We start from the raw sequence: 15,182 nt of genomic DNA, 5'->3' as shown, positions 1-15,182 counted from the left end.
CGTATTCATATGTGGGATTGGTCCGTATCCTTCATATTTCAAAGGAAAAAAAACATTGGCTCAGCCCTAATGGAAAAAGCTAAAAAAATTAAATAATACATTTTTTTATCAATTTACACAAATATTGCGCTGAAAAATTTATTTTCAGAAATAATACACCGTCGACCCGCTGCGGGCCGACTGGGCCTAGTCAGCCAGCAGCGAGCCGAGTGGGTGCAGTCGGCCATTAGCAGGCCGACAGCTGGCCCGCCTGCCACGTGTCGGCCTCGGATTGGGCTGGCCACGTCGCGAGGTGGAGAGAGGGAGCTGTCGGCGCGGGTGCGCCCCAGTCAGCCTGCTGCGGGCCGATCGGCCAGCTGCTGGCCGACAGGGTGTGGCCCCACCTGTCGCGCGGCTGGCCCGGCTCTCTGCGCTGCCTTATCCTCTCCTCCCTCTACGCTCCACGCCCAGCGCCTCTGTTCTTCTGTTCTTCCTTTCTTCTCTCTCTGTACAAAAATGCCACCAATTTCTACACCTAAATGAGCCAGTTTTTTGCAATTTTGGCACCGTGAATGGATTCAACTTAGCTAGGGCAGCCAAAAGAGGTCTCGATCTACTGATGGGGTAGCTCGTGGTGGTTGTGGTGAGCATTTTGGTGGAGGTGGTGGTGGTGAAGTTGGGGCAGTGTGGTGGTGGTGAAGTTGGGGCAGTGTGGTGGAGGTGAAGCTCGTCGTTCGTCGTTCGTCGTTGGAGGCGGAGCACGGGCAGTTTGTTGGCCGCCGTTCGTCGTTCTTCGTTCGCACGCACGCTTCAAGGGTATATTTCAGCAAACATTTTATTTTTCGTAGGTGCTCCGGTAGTATTTGTTAATATGTTTCGATGTGAAATAAATTAGGTGTGTGATTATTGTTATTTGCCCCGTAGTATACGTAAATATATTAAGATGTGAACTAATTATTTATGTAAAAATGTGTAGTTGATCCGGTGATATTCCGTACTATATGTGGATGTGAAGTATTTAGTAGTGTCAGTATTTGCAGTAGCTCCGGTAAAATCCGTATTTAGGAGTGTCAGTATTTCTAGTAGCTCCGGTAAAATCCGCAACATATTTGGAGTAGCTCCGGTAAAATCCGTAATATACTTGTAGTTGTAAGCAGTCAAATATTAAAATCTGTAAATATTTGTAGTTGCTCCGGCAAATATTTGTAATATACTTGTAGGTGTGTGAATTGTATTAGTTGCTCTGTTAATATTATGTAGTATATATATAGACATGTCTAATATTTGTTAGTGAAAAAAAATAGGTGAGCCGAGATGTCTGATGTAGTGAAGGTCAGATTTTACTACGGTCCTGGTACTGTCCAAACAACTGAGATGGGAGCAGATCTGAGTGAATTTACTCACATAGATGTGCCAATGAGCGCACCTCAAACATGGTCAGTCAGTCAGTTGAAAGAATGGATTGCGGCAAGTTTAGGTCTTGATACTGAAACACACACCGTCGGTGTTCATGCATTATGGACACGGTCAAGTACAATAATTTACTTTTATTTGAGGCCGATACAGCAAGACTCCGATTGGGTGCGGTGGTTACAAGGTTGTGAACGAAGGGGATGCAATCCTATTGCTTTAGTGCTTCCCGTCGTGAAGGATGTCACTGCACATGAAGGCGAGGGTGGCTACGATCCTGGTCATAGCAGTGTAGGGAGGCAGTTATCTATGTCAAATGCTGGAGATGATGGTTACGAACAAGGACAGAGCAGTCAGGTAGAGGAGGAAATGCTTATGGTTATGAACCAGGGCAGAGTAGTCAGGTAGAAGGAGGAAATGCCGATGGTGATTACAATGGCGAGGTGGACGCTGACGAGGTAGATGGGCACATGCAGGACCAGATGGAAGAAGAAGACACCGATGTTGAAAGGGGTCATGCCCATGATTCTGACGAGTCAGATGAAGAAGAAAATGCAGAGGAGGTCCCGAATCCTGCATGGTGGAATCATGAATTTTCATCTGCAATGACCGTGAATGATGGACATGATTCAAGTTGGCAATATCACCAGAACAATATTGCAACGGGTGCTATGTATCCGAACAAGCAAGCCCTAAAGGATGCAATAATTAATTGGGCAATGTCCACGCAAAGGGTTTTCACAGCTCAGGTGTCCAGTCAGAAATTCCTGACAATGGTATGCAAGAACGCAAATTGTCCCGCCAGGGTGCACGGCTTTCTCCCTAAGTATGGCACAAGTTGGGTGATAAGTGACTTAGTTAATCACACTTGTCTTATTCCCTGCATCCCTCAAGATCATGCCAACCTTTCATCCATGCTTATTGCGCGGTTGTTTTACGATGAGATAGTGCAGGGCAAAGCTATGGAAGTGAAGGCAGTCCAGACAAAAGTCTTCGCCAGGTTCAAGTACAGAATTTCTTATGGAAAGGCTTGGAGGGCTAAGCATGCGGCGCTTGAGAGGAGATTTGGTTCTTATTTTGATGCATATGACTCTGTTGTCCAGCTCCTCCACACCCTGCAGCAGCGGAATCCAGGCACCTATATCGATATCCAAGACATGTTCATGCCAGAGTTCCCAACTGTGAGGGTGCTGCATCGTCTCTTCTTTTCTTTCGGTGTATGCATCGAAGCTTTCAGGCATTGCCGACCGGTGATATGTGTTGACGGTACTTTCCTCACAAGCAAGTACAAGGGTCAGATCCTGACAGCCATAGGTCAAGACGGCCAAAATCAAGTCGTCCCACTCGCATTTGCTTTTGTGGAGAGTGAGAACATTGAAAGTTGGACATGGTTCTTCAGGCAGTTGAAAGTATCAGTTGTGAAGGAGAAGCCCAATGTGTGCATCCTTCATGACAGGCATGCAGGTATACTCAGTGCGATAAGGACACTAACAAACCCAGGCCCTGAGGAACAAGTTCCATGGCAGGACTTGCAGAGCCGTTGCTGCATGCGCCATCTGGGGGCTAATTTCTTCTCGCAGTTTAGAAATAAGAACCTGATGAATCTGTTCAAAAAACTCTGCAAGCAGAACCAGTTATGGAAGTACAATTTGATACGGACAGACTTAATGTGTGCACGCAGAGACACGTGAGGGACAGGAAAGCTGCAAGAGATGCAGCGGTGAGGGCACATGTTGAAGCAGTAGCTGCACAGTTGGCAACAGGAACAGCGGCCGTGGAGGAGGAGCCTGTTGGGCTATGTGACTTGCCAGGTTTTGACCCACCTGGTACTAGGAGAAGGCTTGGGAGGTCGATTAAAACCTTCGAGCAGTGGATAGAGCATGAGCCTCTGGAGAGGTGGTCTTTGCTACATGACACACATGGAGCAAGGTACGGTGTCATGACAATGAACCTCGCGGAAACATACAATTTTGTCCTCAGAGGAAACCGGGCATTGCCACTTACAGCTATCGTTGAGGGTATTTTCTATGGCACCATTAAGTATTTCAGAGATAGACGTCAAAAAGCAGAGCAGCATATCTTCAACAACCCGAATACACGGTATTGTGAAAGAGTCACAAAGTATATGGACAACAAGATGCAAAAAAGCTAGGTCACACACTGTAGTCGCCATCGGTAATCAAGAAAGAAGGTTTGAGGTCCGCTTAGCCAACAACAAATTTGGATGTGCGAATGAGTTGAGGACGCATGAGGTGAAAATTGGTAATGAAGCCTGGCCAACGTGTGAGTGCACATGCAACAAACCGAAATTGCTTCACCTACCTTGCTCACATGTACTTGCTGCTTGCGGGCAGCTTGGAATGGACGCAATATCGTTTGTGTCTCCATTTTTTCTGAAAGAGTCTGTCCTCAATACCTGGACCGGTGAGCTGATGGGTTTTCGATCAATGGGTAATTTCAACACCGTAAACCCCGCTGAAAGGCGCTACATTCCAAACCCAGAGCATATGCGTACAAGTAGAGGCAGACGGCAGTGTCAGCGCATCAGGAATGATATGGATGAATCTGAAGTAGGAGGTCCGACTAGGCAATGCATTCTATGCAATGAATTTGGCCATAGGGATACTAATTGTCCCACTTTCGTCACTGGGCGTGGACGAGGCAACCGGGGAAGAAGAGGAGGTAGAGGCAGTAGAGGAGTAAGGGCGAGAGGAAGAAGCTAAGATAGCAGTAGTATGTTCTGAATTTGTATTAAGTGTGGCACTATGTTCTGAATTTGTATTAAGTGTGGCACTATGTTCTGAATTTGTATTAAGTGTGGCACTATGTTCGGAATTTGTATTAAGTGTGGCACTATGTTCTGAATTTGTATTAAGTGTGGCACTATGTTCTGAATTTGTATTAAGTGTGGCACTATGTTCTGAATTTGTATTAAGTGTGGCACTATGTTCTGAATTTTCATTAAGTGTGGCACTATGTTCTGAATTTTTATTAAGTGTGGCACTATGTTCTGAATTTTTATTAAGTGTGGCACTATGTTCTGAATTTTTATTAAGTGTGGCACTATGTTCTGAATTTTTATTAAGTGTGGCACTATGTTCTTAATTTTTTATGTGCAGGAATGTCGGGAATGTGGTTGTTGAATGGGGACATTGATAGGGGTCATCGTGCTGCGATATGGTCTGAGCGCAAGCTTGAGCCTCTGGTCACTCGTCCTCCTAAGGAAAACTGGATGATACATCGAGGATGGCTTCAGCGGTACGTGCTTTGTTAATTTCCACACTGACATGCATATTAATGGGAGACACTAACCGAAATGTTCTCTGATGAAGGTTGAAATGGGCCGGCCTTTTACCTTTCGCGCGTCTGGTTGAGTCTATCCCGGGTGAGAAACGCCTCGCCATCGACGGGTCCTTGCTGAGCTGCTTAGTGGACCGTTGGAGGCCAGAGACCCACACGTTTCACTTCCGATGGGGAGAGATGGCCCCTACTCTGGAGGATGTGTCACTTTTGCTCGGACTACCGTTGGCAGGTCATGCCATAGGACCGTTGGACGCACCGGCTGGTTGGGAGCAAGCTCTTACACAACGTTTTCATGGTGTTTTTCCGGATGCTCCGGATCCGGTATGGGAGCATCACGGACCTAAGTATGAATGGTTGCTCAATTTCCGGGTAATTTCCCCTACCTCTTATCTTCAAGTTCTCGTGCATACAGTTTTACAGAAAATAATTGCGGCTTACTAAAACTTTCTCTTTGCTTAATGCAGATCCAGAACTTCCGGGCGCCGTTGACTGCGGAACAGATCACTCGAAGCCTGGAGGCCTACTTAATGTGGCTTTTCGGCAAGGTGATGTTCTCGGAGAACCATGTCACCACTATTAGCGCGCTCTACATCCCTATGGCACTCGAGATAGCGAGCGCTCAGACGGCGGATGATATCAGACAGAGGAGTTGGGGTTCGTCGGTCTTAGCGGCTACATACCGAGGTATGTGCAACGGTTGCCAGCTTACATCGAGAAAGCCAGCCCTTCTTGGATGCCCTCTATTCCTACAGCTGTGGTCATGGGAGAGGTTATCTATAGAGCGACCAGATGTACGTGTTCGTGAGCCTATAGACACCATGTTTGATGTTGACGGCATCGACATGCCTACTTTCGGTCTGTGTTGGACACGTCGCGAGGTATGCACCGTTTTGTAGTTTAATGCAACTTTTTTCTGCACAAGAGATAGTTCGATGCTAGCGGATACTAAATTTTGTTTTCTGCAGAGACGCTTTGCTAGTGATCAGACCAGGAAGGCATACACAGCATTGAACGAGCAGTTCGATGCGTACACCGGGGTCATCTGGCAGCCCTATACGGAAGCAGCCATACAAGCGAGATACCCTGGTGGTATATATGTGCTATGCACAAGGGACCGAGATTACTGGATGACAAAATCAAAGATCATCTTTGATGTCTTCGTTGAGGAGATGGCACAACAGAGGGTTATGAGGCAATTTGGTCTTCTGCAGTTGGAGCTGCCTCCCCCTATAGAGAACCCGGTGCCAGCACACATCCACAGGTATTAACCAGTTTTTCAATGTTGCATTATCTTTCATAGTACTCCATTCGAAGCTTTAGGTAATTGTTGAACACACACCACAATTTTAGGACGACAAGGAAAGGCATGAACAGGACAACTGCTGACTGGCTAGGTAGACTAGAGCCGTATGTTATAGAATGGGAGACAGCAAACACAAATCTATGGCACGAGAATCACAATTTTGATCTCAATGAATTCAATCTCTATTTGCGGCGCTACATGACCGGAACACGGTTACGCATCGTTGAGCACTCCCACCCAGAGGAGATACCGGATCCTACTCCGTGGGATATGTACCCGAGCTATGACACTTCGGGCTCTAGGCAGTACGCGGTAAGATATATTTTCTTTAAGTAATGTTGTCACATACTTTGACGTGCAAGAGACAGACATTATTAATCTTCATGGAAATTTACAGGCTTCCTTGACGCACGATATCTACAACGACGTGACCACCTTTGGACGATCACTATCGTCTGGACCTCTTCTTCAGCACCGTCCACTGCTACAGCCCTTCTTGGAACGAATTCAGAACAAGATACGGACTGTGTACGAGGCTATCACGTGCACCCGGAGAACCGACGTTGTTCAGCACCAGCAGCAGCAGACGCGTCACTCCACGCACCAACATCAACCACGTCCACGTCTAGCACTTCAGCCGACAACCAGGCCACCCCGTCCTGATCAACCTGGCAGTTCAACGTGGCAGCAACCACAGCACTATGGTCCCACGTCGAGCTTCGTGTTTTCTCCACAGCCACAGCAACACGGTCCATCGTCGAGCTTCGTGTTTTCTCCACAGCCACAGCAGCACGGTCCCTCGTCTAGCTTCGTGTTTGAGCCAGAGCAGCCGTCACAGCCAGCAGGTATGTGTCTTCATATTTATTGTTTTCAATATTAATAGACGCGACCCCATTCTTCATGATGAAACGTCGCGCAGGAGCCTACGGATATCAAGCGTCTATGTCGGCATCACATGATACGTGGGGGAGTGATCAACATCCCGAGGAGAACATACAGGCTCAGATGTCGCAGCACAACCAGTGGATGAACATGTATTCGACTCCTCCACCAGGCCCCACACAGGATACACAGCATGACCAGGTAGAGTCTGAGATTCCTCCTCGTCACATTAGGCCACCCGGCAGGTGGGGATGGTCGCCGCTTCCAGATCCGCCTCCCCGCCAGGCCAGACGTCGTCACTGACGCTTCTATCTATCAGTAGAGACTACCATCTATTTATGTGTGAGACTTATGTCTATTCTATGTATGAGACAAATGACTATGTACTTATGTATGAGACATATGACTACTCTATTTTAGTACTCTGTTATCCGAACTACACGATCATATTTAGATAGAACATAATGCTCATACAACAACACATTACAAACAACTGGATAGAACTACATCTAAATTAAATGGTACGTACGACTGAACTCACAACATACATCATAATAACTACATGAAGTCATCATCGTCATCCTCGATCGATGCAGAACTCTTGCCCTTCGACGACGAAGAACTCTTGCCCTTCGACGATGCAGAAACCTTGCCCTTCGATGATGAAGAACTTTTGCCCTTCGACGATGCAGAAACCTTGCCCTTCGACGATGAAGAACTCTTGCCCTTCGACGATGAATAACCCGGAAGCGGCGGCATAAAGATATCATCTTCATCCTTGCTCTCCTCAGTCCATAAACATGGATTATTTGCTGCAGTCCTTCTAAAAGTTTCACTCTTCGGCACCACTACCTTCTTCCACCTTTCATCCAACCTAAGAAGTTCTTTACGTACCTCCTCATAGGTCCTTTCAGGCCACCCAGACCTACGTAATTGGTGAGCCAACTCATTCATTATGGTGTCACTACCGGTGAGTTCGTCCCATGGAACTATCCTATTGTCCATCCTGAAATCAGTAGCTAGCCTCAGAAGAGTCGCGCTCATCCCAGGGTGAAAAGTACGATCGAAAGGATAATGGGACATCTCAACTACGCTACACTGGAATGCTTATCCACCTCCGTCTGAAGGGGGTTTTATAGGTAGAGAGGAGAAAATGGCGGGAAAGAACGACAGCAGTATGGCGGGAACATATGGCGGGAAACGGGTGGCGGCAAAGAGTTGGCGGGAACATATGGCGGGAAACGGGTGGTGGCAAAGAGTTGGCGGGAACATATGGCGGGAAACGGGTGGCGGGAACGAGCTGGCGGGAAAATATATCATAGTTTTTAAAGAAAAAATCGTACAGGGCAAAAAAACTGTAATGTGGTATGCATGCACCAGTCGGCCCACAGCAGGCCAATTAGTCCCTGTCGGCCCACAGCAGGCCAATTAGTCCCTGTCGGCCCACAGCAGGCCGACTGGACTTGATCTGGTGGCCGACAGCCCAATCGACCTGCAGCAAGCAGATAGGATCCCAGTCGGCCTGCTGTGGGCCGACTAGGACCACTCGGCCTGCTGTGGGCCGACGGTGTATTATTTTTTAATATAATTTTTTGCGTGTAATATTTGTGCAATTTAATAAAAAAATGTATTATTTAAAAAAAATAGCATGGAAAAATTCCTAAGCTATGAACCCAATGACAAAGGATGAAGGATTGTACTATTATTGCCTCCTCACACAATTTTCTTTATATGTAAAGATGAATGATTACACTTGTTAAATGTGTTTGACACGAGAAAAATCTTATATGCACTCCGTGAGAAGGGAAGAGGAGGTGTTTGATTTCTCTCATGCGCCGGGGAAAAAGAAAAATGCGGGCGTGCCAGTGTACCGTAGTACACAAAGAAAAGTGATACGGGAAACAAGTATTTCATTTATCTCTTTGGATGAACAAAATTACAAGATCCCATAAAAAATGGTTGCGCTTCGTGGCCTACTAGCGCGGCCTGGCTCACTATGGCGATGTGCGGTCTCCTGGTTCCCGGGGCCTCGAAAAGCTCCCGGTTAATTACTCCCGCGGGTTGCTCCGCGAGATACCTCCGATTAAGCCGTGTGGTCGTCTTCGTCATCTTCGCTTCGCGTTCTCCATGCATGATGATGGTGGTGTGGGTGTATGGTGTGGGCGGCGGCAAAGTCCGTGTCCTCGTCGGTACACGTGCCGCTCAAAACATGGCTTTGTGCTGGCCATGTTCGCCCTCGCCGTCGCGCCTTGTCGGTCTTGACAGCGTTGATGTAGTCGGTGTTGAAGTTGCATGGGTCCTGCTCTGCTCGGACTTCTTGATGATGTAGCGGTTTCGTCGGGGTACGCAAGGGGTTCGCCTCGCCGGAGTACTCTTATGGAGACCGGCGTCGGTGTAAAACCAACAATCGCTCATACCGGCATAGCCGGTGTGGTTGGTGCCTCGTCTCGACTAGACGCCGAGGTTACGACAGTCTGTGAAGACAAAGACTCCGTCTCACGACACCGTGGAAGGTAACATCTTAGAGGGGCATGGTGGATGCCTCTTCTTGGCTAGACGCCGTATTCGGTGGTCTGCCAAAACAAGGATCACGCCGCCCGTACGACAACCGAGACCTGATGCAATGAAGGGTGCACCTCGTCTCGTTTGGACGCCGTGTTCGCTGGTCCAACAAGACAAGGGCAAAGCATCGCGGTGCCGAAGAAAGGTGACATCATGGAAGGGCGTGGTTGATACCCCATCCTAGCTAGACGCCGTATTCGGTGGTCTGCTAAGACAAGGGGCACGCTGCCTCTACGCCGAGATCTGTACGCCATAAAGAGTGCACCTCGTCTCGGCTGGACGCCGTATACGGTGGTCCGCAAAGACAAAGGAAACACATCGCATGATCATGGTAAGGGTCGGAGAAGACGTGTCATCGCATAGCACCATCTTCTTCGTATCGCGGGCTCCGTGTTGTGGGCAGAACCGGGGCGTGTGTCATCTTCATGGACTCCGCGTCGCGGGCTTCGTCTTGATGAGGTAGACATCGGTGGTGTCGTCCTGCGAGCTCCACGCCTCCGTCCACCGCAGCACCAGCTTGTTGATGTTGATGATGGACGTCGTCTTGGCGAGCTCCGCGCCTCCATCCTCCATGGCACGGTGGCGGCATCTTCGGGCTCCACGCCTCCGTCCTCTATGGCGCCAGCTTGATGAAGAAGACGACGGGCTTCGTCCTAGCGAGCTCCGTCTCGCCATCCTCTGTGGCACGCGGCGGCATCCATGCGAGCTCCACGCCCCCGGGCTCCAGCTTGACGAAGTAGACGACGGGCGTCATCATAGCAAGCTCCGTCTCGCCATCCTCCGTGGCACGCGGCGGCATCCCTGCGAGCTCCACGCCTCCGGGATCCAGCTTGACGAAGTAGACATCGGTGACATCCCCAACGGGCGCCACGCCTCCGTCCTCTAGCTCCAGCATGACGAAGTAGATGGGGGGCGCTCTCCTTGTGAGCTCCTCGTCACGATCCTTGTGGCACTGGGTTGATGATGTTGATATTGGCGTCGTCTTGGCGAACTCCATGATGCCATCCATCGCGGCACGGCGGCGGTATCCTCGCGAGCCTCCATGGCGCCAGCTTGATGAAGTTGACACTGACGTTGTCTTGGCGAACTCCGCGGCGCCATCCACCGCAGCAACGCGGCGCCATCCTCGCGAGCTCCATATCATGTTCTTCATGGCATCGGCTTGGTGGAAGATCGGCTTGTCTCCAAAGGCGGCCACCACGAAGGAATCCAACAGGCTACGCCCGGCAGCACCACCGCTCATCTGCAAGCTTACGAGATAACACAAATTTGATTATACGTTAGATAGTTGAAAGGGTGTAGATGCATGGCTTGTTCTTCGTCCGGCGCACGCATTCCTGCCACGAGCGCATCCACAGAGCCGACGTGCGTCCCGTGGCCGTGTCTTCCACAGGACCTCCTCAACGCAGCTGTTGGCCGGGTCTCCACCTGGGTACACTGCCCTCTTTCTCCTCATGTCTCTTGCTGCTAGGTCTCGCTACATATATATTGGTGGCCGCGAGGGTATGAGCTGAGCGCCGTACACGCACGGGTTGCTTGATTGGAAAGATGAAAACTTTCCATCTCAAGCTCTTTTTTCCATTCTTAATTTTCCTTTCCAAAACACTGCTATTCTTGCTTTGCACGGCTGCACCGAAGAAGGCAAATAATTGATACATACCTTGTTTCATCCACGCATGCAATGATTCATCAAGTCGGATGCCTTTCTTTCCAAATTCTTGTAAACTTACGATTGCACACATCCCGTAATCTCATGTACAATACGTATTTGAAGGTTACTCACATTGCCGGTTGGCCGTTGGATACCTGAATACGTTCTATGCAAAAAAGAAAAAGATACCTGAATACGTATTGACGCTATGTATAGCTGCGGGTATTCATATTATCATATACATACGCACGCGAGCTTGCTGGCCGACCGACACATCCGAATACGTACACGTATAGTGCAACGTAGAAAGTATAGGCCACGCCAAGAGCCTTGTTACGTGCATGGCAAAATTGATGCATGCATGCAGTACGTAGGACACCATACCAGCTGCCATGCATGCATGTGTTGGGCCAGGAAAAACATCAATTAGTTATGCATGTATCTGTGCACGTGTGTCCATATAATCTGCATTTAGAATTCATCCAAAAAATAAAAATTTATGTGAGTCCTTATAAATAATTAAAAAAAACTCATCGAACAAAATGTAACTCCCTCCGTCCCATAATATAAGAACGTTTTTGACACTAGTGTAGTGTCAAAAATGTTCTTATATTATGGGACAAAGAGAGTACATGTGAAGATATCATTTTTTGTGTAATATCATCACGTGATTCAGCTAATTAGATTTCACTCTATGATCTTTGGCTTCAATGTGTCTTGTGTCAAAGTTGTCATAAGTTCTCCCCTTCATGACCAAAACATAGTCTCTTATTGGTTACGTTATTCGTTGCAATGGGATTTTGTCAATGTATATGCTCATGTAGCATTACAAAATTTGGCTCCCGTGGCAAAGCACGAGCACATACCTAGTCAGTACGCAAACGAATATCCCATCGATACAAACAACACATTAGTCGGTCCTTTCATAACTCATTGTTTCATCAGGGGCAACAAGTACAAGCGTAGCACATCCGCGGCCAATTGTTCGCATATGCTTGGTAAAACCATCCAGTATTTTAGTGCACATTCCATAAAAAAACACGTACGAAGGAAATAGAATTAAGATCGGAGTAGGCTGTTACAATTATCTTCTTTAAGCATTCATGAACATATATAGGTTACAAGTAATTTAAAATACACCCTATATATATTCTCTACACAGTTAATTCTTTTCAAATATATCTCCCGTCCAGCATGGTGTGTAGGGGAAAACACTTCCTACACACTGTACAAGTAACTTGCCCAAGTCTTGCACTTTCAAACTACTAAAATCAAAAGCAACTACCCTCGCTTGTGTCCGTAGGAAGACAATCTCTTTGTATGGATGAAATCCAAGGAAATGAAGCTCTCCCAAATTCATATCGTCAGATTCAACCTTCTCTTCAGCCGCAAGGATAATACCATTGTCGAAGTCCCATTCATAGTTATCTTGCGTTGGTGCTTCCTTAACATCTTCATCACAATCACCTTTCTGCAAGATCCATGGTCCTTGGTTTTCATCACGAGAAAACCAAGAAAATTTTGCCACCGCTGCCGCAAAGTTGATGTCATTCTTTAGCACCCACTCCCATTTACCACATGAGTCAGTAAGCGACCAAATCTGAAGTCCCCCCCAGATATCATTATAAATCAAAGTGCAGTACACCCCCTTCTTTGATTTCCCTAGATGAAGATTGGTAGAATCTTCCATTTTACTTCCTGTTGGCGATTTAATCACTTCATACGAACCGTCCGATAAAGTTATGCTGCAAACATATCAGATGGATGAAGATAAGATGCCTGTTAAGAGATACTTACTAGTACTTGTGCTCGATAATGCAGCACATATTTGATATAACCAAACTTATAGAAGGAAATATCAACATTGAAAATCCAAAATTAAGTATCATCAGGTTCATCACAAAGTGTAAATTTATATTTTATTTATTAAATGATTTAGAATATGTAGTTTAGATTCTATACAAACTTGGTCAAACATAAACATGTTTGATTTTTTTCAACACTAAATATGCACTAGCTATGTTGTGAAACAGAGAGAGTAGTCCGATGAGATGAGTTTCATGTTGTAAAAACAAATAATATAATTGAAGTGATGACCAGGGCGTACCGTAAAATGGAGTCATTTTGACAATGCACATAGATGGCTCCTTTCCAGTAGACGGCGTAACGGTGTACAAAATCCCTATATGGCTCCATGTCGGCGATGGTCCCCGCAGCCTCTCCTCTGCGGGCCAACGACCTCTCCTCCCATCTCCATGTCCTTGAAGAGAAGACTTGTATTGCGTAGGCGGAGGGCGGCCACTCGGATTCCTCCGTGAATATTGTTGTTGGGCAATCAACAAGACCGTAGGGGACGCAAGGAATATGGAGCACGTCGTAGTGCGGCGACACGGTGGGGTCATAAATAAGGCAGATGTCGTCGTAGAAGTCCTCCATCCCGGTGCACCGGGGCGGGGGCGGAGGCAGACGCACCCATTGCTGAGTCGCCGGGTTGACCACGAGGTGGTTCCAAAGCAAGAGAAGCCCGTTGCAGTGATTCTCGATAAACGAACCCTCGTCGTTCTCGACATAACCAAGGCTTGCGTCCCTGATCCTGTGCTTTGTGAACGGGTTTGCGAAGAGCTTTGGTGGGTCCGGGCAAAGCTCCTCCATGAAGAAGATACCGTGGAACGAGAGCAGGAGGAGGTCCGTCCGCAGCAGGCGATAGTCGTCGATGATGGCGCGCCAGGCTTTGCAGACACCACGGGACATGGCAAGGCTGTGCGGCGCGAGACAGCCGAGGACGCAAGCGAGGATGTCGGCGGGCAGCAGCTGCGCCGCCACCAGGTCCATGGGTTGATCGGTGCGTATGGCCCCTCCTTGCTCTCGGAGAGGTTTGGTATGGACGTACGAGAAGTATGGCCTTGCAACAGATATAGAGATCGATGGAGGGACTAGCCCGCCCTTTCAAAGAGATGCGTATTTATTTACTGGGCAGTGATCTGCGCCGGCGCACCGGCCCAAGCGTTGGGCCGGTCAAGGCCCAGCCGTCCGATCCGCGAGCTCGAGCCGTTAGATCTGTTCCTCGAGCCCCCTTCCCCCGCGTTGACTTCTTCCTCTTCTTCTTCACCGCGTCCTCACCCCAGCCGCTCCTTGTCGCCGACGACTAGCCCCCTCACCTGGACCTCCTCCTCCCCCCCTCCTAGTCCCACGCTGCTGGATGCGCTCTCCGTCCCTGCCGCCGCCGGCCGCCGTCCCCGTCCCCGTCGCAGCATCTGTACTCGTTCCCCCGGTCCAGCAAAAAGCCCATCGCCCCCTCGTAGCAAAAAATGGCGCCGTCTTGAAGCACACCCGCATCCCTTGTCGTCGCAGCACCTAGCAGCCGCTGTCGTCGCTGGACTGTCGTGTCGCCGACGCAGCTCTCAACGTCGCTGCTCGCTGCCATTGGCGAGTCAGGTTGAAGCTTTTTATCTCATCGGTTGAAGCTTTTCTCTATGCCTGTTGAAGCTTTTCTCGCGGATTGAAGCTTTCCACCATGCCAATTGAAGCTTTTTTCACCTGAGCTTGAAGCTTTTTTCACAAAGTGTTGCAGCTTTTTACTCTGCGGTTGCAACAAAAACACAGAGAGACGCCGTGGTCGTCGTCTAGGAGGATTTTCTCGATCTCTGTTTGAAGCTTTTTTCATCTGTGGGTTGAAGCTTTTTGTCAAAACGGTTGTAACTTTTCCTGTATTTCGTTGTCTGGTTGAAGCTTTTTTATCTACTGGATGTAGCAAAAACCTCCAACGGTAGTAGCAAAAGCCTGCTACGGTTGCAGCAAAAAAATCATTGTCGTCCTCGCGAGGTCGTAGCTCTGTCTGATGGATGTAGCAAAAAGCTTTGCCGGTAGTAGCAAAATCCAACAACGGTTGCAGCTTTTCCTTGTTGTGCAATGCCATTGAAGCTTTCTATGTCTATGGTTGAAGCTTTTTTCAACGGCTGTTGAAGCTTTTCTAGGTGACGGTTGCAACACTTGTATACGCGGGAGGATCCGGGCATGGCTGCAGCCATGGCGGCCGGCGAGGGAGCGCCTGGCCGCCGGCGATGGAGGTCGTGGTCGCCCAGTCGCAGCCCG

The 15,182-nt window shown here is 48.4% G+C and overlaps 1 protein-coding gene across 1 annotated transcript; it reads left to right on the top strand.

The window, feature by feature from the left end:
- Window positions 1–471: 471 nt before the first annotated feature.
- On the top strand, window positions 472–7,282 carry LOC119293223 (serine/threonine-protein phosphatase 7 long form homolog). The gene is made up of 8 exons (XM_037571766.1): window positions 472–795; window positions 4,509–4,647; window positions 4,722–5,061; window positions 5,157–5,570; window positions 5,658–5,953; window positions 6,043–6,307; window positions 6,393–6,840; window positions 6,915–7,282. Exons 2-8 carry the CDS (start codon window positions 4,511–4,513, stop codon window positions 7,178–7,180), a joined length of 2,166 nt encoding a protein of 721 aa, XP_037427663.1. The 5' UTR covers window positions 472–795; window positions 4,509–4,510; the 3' UTR covers window positions 7,181–7,282.
- The last annotated feature ends 7,900 nt before the right edge of the window (window positions 7,283–15,182 follow it).

Source organism: Triticum dicoccoides, chromosome 4B, assembly GCF_002162155.2.
Source record: "Triticum dicoccoides isolate Atlit2015 ecotype Zavitan chromosome 4B, WEW_v2.0, whole genome shotgun sequence".
In the NCBI taxonomy this organism is placed as follows: domain Eukaryota; kingdom Viridiplantae; phylum Streptophyta; class Magnoliopsida; order Poales; family Poaceae; genus Triticum; species Triticum dicoccoides.
The sequence above is the reverse complement of the archived record's forward strand: the minus strand, read 5'-3'. Positions and strand labels throughout refer to the sequence as shown.